The following is a 5025-nucleotide window of genomic DNA, read 5'->3' as shown; positions in this document are numbered from 1 at the left end:
GTAGAAGTGGGATAAAAGGTGAAGAAATTGATGAAATATCTATCCAAATAATGTTGTAAACGGATTTTATATATATAGGCCAGCTCCTCTCTTATTTCGTCTACATTATAAACGAAATACATGCATTTTTATTTCGTTTACACTGTAAGCAAAATAAAAAATAAGATAAATTTTTGTAAAAAATGCTACAAATGATATATTTTAATAAATAAAATATTTTTTATTTATTTAAAAAAAATCCCATACACAGCAAACTGATTTACTTCTGTATATAAATAGTTCCTCTCCTTCTATATGCTGCACTGAATTTAATCAAGTTTAATTTATTCAGTTTACACTTTTCTTTCTATACCTTCTTAATAATATCAACATTTCAGTTTGTTCATCAAACACCAATATTTCGATTCTTACTTTAATTCCCAAAAAATCACATAATAATGGTTCTCCAGAAATCATCATCATCTATGGTGTTTAAAGTGAGGAGGAACCCAGCGGAGCTAGTGCCACCTGCTGGACCCACCCCCCATGAGCTCAAGCTTCTCTCCGACATTGATGACCAACAAGGTCTACGCATCCACTATGCAGCGGTTCATATCTTTCCTTTCAACCCTTCAATGGCAGGGAAAGACCCTGCCCATGTCATCAGGGAAGCGTTGTCCAAAGCACTTGTGTTCTATTATCCACTTGCTGGGAGGCTTAGGGAAGGTCCTAAGGGCAAACTTATGGTGGATTGCACTGGCGAAGGTGTATTGTTCATCCAAGCTGAAGCATATGTTACACTTGACCATTTTGGTGTTGATCCTCTTCCTCCATTCCCTTGCTTTCATGAGCTCCTCTATGATGTTCCATTTTCTAATGATGGAATTGTTAACTCTCCGCTCCTCCTTATTCAGGTTAAATTATTTACACACACGATTGTCGTATCATTATAAAAAAAAAAAAATGAAACAATAAAAGGAAATGAAACAATTTATAGAACAAAGAAATGAAACAATAAAAAGTAAAACTAATTTAGAATACATAGTTTAAAATTTAAAGTTTAGAATTTATAATTTATAATTTAAGATTTTAACTATTATTTTTACCTGTAATAACATTACGATAATATAAATCTTTTAAAATTATGTCAGTTTTGTCATGACATTACAGATTATGGCACAAAAAATTTATAAAATCAAATTACTTTTACAAAATAGTCATAAAAGACAAAAGTTTTCATCAATTTAGAAATATATAAAACATGAATCATCTCACCCTAGAACGATTAATGCATGAACTTGTGAGGCAAAGTAAGAGTAAATCGTGGCAGGGCTTCTTGGGTTAGAAGTAGAGCATAAATCGTCCCAGGGTAGTAGGTTTTAGGTGTTAATGGGCTAAACCAAACTGGGCTGCCACGATTTATGTGTTATTGAGACCCTCAGGAGCCTGGGACGATTTATGTGTTACTTTGTAACAAACCGGTCTTATCGAGTGATATCAGTTTAAACCATTTCATTCCGGGTTTGACCATACCCAACCGGTTCGTTTCCTCATCCGGTCAGATCATCAGATTGGACCGGCTCAGAACCCCATTGCCCGATTTTTCTCTCGAACCGGTTCGGTCCAGTCCGGTCCGAACTCAATAGTAAAATCAGCAAATTTCATGGGATTCTACCGTCAGAACCATCACCCTATCATGAGCGAATTCCATAATCTATTAAGAACACTGATTTCTAACATCTTATACTAAACCAAAAACTAACTAAATCACTGTACATGGTATCCGACAACGTCTTAATAAAAAAATATTCTAAGATGCATATTCACCCTATACAATATCATCCAACATACTATATCATCCAAAATTTAAAAACATTAGAAAATTTAAAATCTTACCTCTTGATCGATAAATCCGGCAACATGCGCAATGCCATTTAAGTGGTACATATCTCCTTGGTTCGCGGCCATTACCACCGCCAGTGAGATCCCCCAACTCCACCAACTGGCCGCCGACGGCCCACTGCCACCACCCCCGGTGCCACTCAGACGCCTCTGCCCACCACCAGCTGCACCTCCGCCACCGGCTGGTCCCACCCCCGAAAACAGTTCTCCCTCCAAACTTCCTCTCCGCTCAAATATGGTGGCTCCAAGACCTCCCTCCAATCTGATGATCTGACCAGATGAGGGAACGAACCGGTTGGGTATGGTCAAACCCGGAATGAAATGGTTTAAACTGATATCATTCGATAAGACCGGTTCGACCGAACCGCTTGAGTTTCAAATTTTTTTAAAAAAGTTGAAGTTGGATTATTAGTGAAAATATGTATTTAAATTTTAAATTTGAAAATTTTTAATATATTTTATTTTTTAATTATATTGCACCAGGTCAATCGGTTCAACCGGTGAATTTCCGGTTGAACCGTTAACCCGTTGACTTGAGTCCTTAGGGTTATAACTTGGGCATAAATCGTCCCAGCCCTTTGAGTGTTACAAAGTAACACATAAATCGTCCCAGGCTCCTGAGGGTCTCAATAACACATAAATCGTGGCAGCCCAGTTTGGTTTAGCCCATTAACACGTAAAACCTACTACCCTGGGACGATTTATGCTCTACTTCTAACCCAAGAAGCCCTGCCACGATTTACTCTTACTTTGCCTCACAAGTTCATGCATTAATCGTCCTAGGGTGAGATGATTCATGTTTTATATAACCCTTTGCACCCTAGGACGATTTATATAATAATACAAAAAGGATAATCACGTTGCAGAATCTGTTTTAGGGGAATCAGGTAATTTTGAAATGCAAACAATTTATTTAAGTAAAAAACCCTAGGATTTAGGGACAACTAACGACACACTAGTAGTTAATGGTGGAGGGGCCACGACAAATAATACGGTGGTGGTGCCTGAAATTGTAATGTTGGAAGGAAAAAAAGAAATGGGACGAGATAAAAGGATAATTTTAAAATAATTGAATAAATAGATAAGATATTTGTTAGATTGTTGACTCTTAGATAAGATGTTTGCTAGGTTGTTGACTCTTTAATTAGGTTGATTCTTTTGTTTATATTTTTATGGAAATATTTGGTAATTAAAAAAATTTAATTAAAATTAAGGGCGTCAATGGATCAAATCTGATTCGCATATCTGTGATATTTATTCGAATTCGATTCAAAAATTGTGGATATGGATTCGATCTGCAAGGCTATCAGATCAGATCAGACCCATACACTAATCAGATCGGATTGCGGATTTTGTGTTGGTATCTGTATATCTGATCCACATACCCGTCTATCCGCAAAAATAAAAAAATAAATAAGTAAATATTCTTTTTATGTTTTATTTCAATTAATAATTATCAGATATGTTGTATTATTTTAATTTATTATTTAAGAAAAATATGTTTAATATTATTTTAAGAATCAAAATATTTAAAAAATAAAAAAAATGAATTTTATTGATATTTTTTAATAAAAATAAACTTTTAAAAATATTTTGAGTTTTGCGGATATATCTGATATCCGATTCTATCCGATCCGCAAATGTGCAGATCGGATCCAAGATTAAAAACTACGAATATTTGATCCGATCTGATCCGATGATTTTAGTGTGGATCAGATCGAAATTTTGGTCATATTCGATCCGATCCGATCCGAGTTTACTCCTAATTAAAATCAACTAAAATTTATTTTATTTAGTATTAATTAATTATTGCAATAATTAACGAATATTAAATAAAAAAAATTGACCTTTTTTTTTCTCCCTAACAATATCGATATTTTTATTAGTCCATCATAATTTACGAAAACAATCTTATTTTTTACTGTATGAAAAAATAAGATTTGTAGTTTGTAACGGAGATAGTGTTCATATGTTATATGATTGAACGGATTGGCAGGTGACACAGCTCAAATGCGGCAGTTTCATCTTTGCTATGCGTGTGAACCACACAATGTGTGATGGAAGTGGATATATTCAATTCATAAAGGCCATAGCAGAAATAGCCCAAGGTGCATCTAAGCCTAAGCTTCTCCCAGTTTGGTGTAGGGATCTTCTTTGTGCCAGAGACCCACCAAGAGTCACATTCATCCACCATGAATACAACCAACTACCGCTCGAAGATGACAACAAAAGTGTCTCCTTGAAACCCTGCCATGCTTCCTTCTTCTTTGGCTCCAAAGAGATTGAGGCATTGCGCTGCCTCTTCCCTCGTCACCATGTTCAATCTTCCACCACCTTCGATGTCCTCACTGCATGCCTCTGGCGTTGTCATACAGCTGCACTCCAATGGAAAAACCCCAATCAAGAGGTTCGCTTCATGTGCGTAGTCAATGCACGTTTTGAACCTTGCAGGTTAAAATAACTACCTCTACACACTCTCCTATTTAATTTGAACAGGGATAACTAGCTATTAAAAGAAGGGTAATTTTTATTTGATTCTCTCTGATCTTTTCTTTTGCTATTACCATTATTTTTGTGATAGGCTTAGTCCTCCACTACCTGAAGGGTATTATGGCAACGCATTTGTGTTTCCTGCGGCAGTTTCTACTGCGGGGATGCTATGCGGGCAGCCCATGACCTATGCATTGGAGTTGGTGAAGAAAGTAAAGAAAGAAGCAACTGAGGAATATGTTCACTCTACTGCCGATCTAATGGCCATTAAAGGAAGGCCTCTATTCTCCTTGACAGGATCCTTTATCGTGTCAGACATCACAAAATCTGGGATAAGAGATGTGGATTATGGATGGGGTAAGCCTTTGTATTCTGGACCAGACAAGGCCGGTGTAGATAATATTCCTGGTTTGAGCTTCTATGTTCCATATACTAACGCTAAAGGAGAGCATGGTAGATTGGTTTTAATTTGCCTCCCAGAAGAAGCCATGAAAAGGTTTGAGAACGAGCTTAATGAAATGCTTCAGATCAAGGATGAATAAAATCCTATCAAGTCAATAGTGTCCAATCTGTAGTGGATGGTTGATCTGAATATCAAAATATGCATGCATGTCAACTTAGTTTCATAACTTGTCGCATGTGTGTCTGTTATGA

The 5025-nt window shown here is 36.3% G+C and overlaps 1 protein-coding gene across 1 annotated transcript; it reads left to right on the top strand.

Moving 5' to 3' along the window:
• On the top strand, nt 323-4926 carry LOC107612330 (13-hydroxylupanine O-tigloyltransferase-like). The gene is made up of 3 exons (XM_016314088.2): nt 323-893; nt 3878-4332; nt 4463-4926. The coding sequence occupies exons 1-3, from the start codon at nt 438-440 to the stop codon at nt 4911-4913; spliced, it is 1362 nt and encodes a 453-aa protein (XP_016169574.1). The 5' UTR covers nt 323-437; the 3' UTR covers nt 4914-4926.

Source organism: Arachis ipaensis, chromosome B08 (genome assembly GCF_000816755.2).
Source record: "Arachis ipaensis cultivar K30076 chromosome B08, Araip1.1, whole genome shotgun sequence".
In the NCBI taxonomy this organism is placed as follows: domain Eukaryota; kingdom Viridiplantae; phylum Streptophyta; class Magnoliopsida; order Fabales; family Fabaceae; genus Arachis; species Arachis ipaensis.
This window is presented reverse-complemented; position numbering and strand designations above follow the sequence as displayed.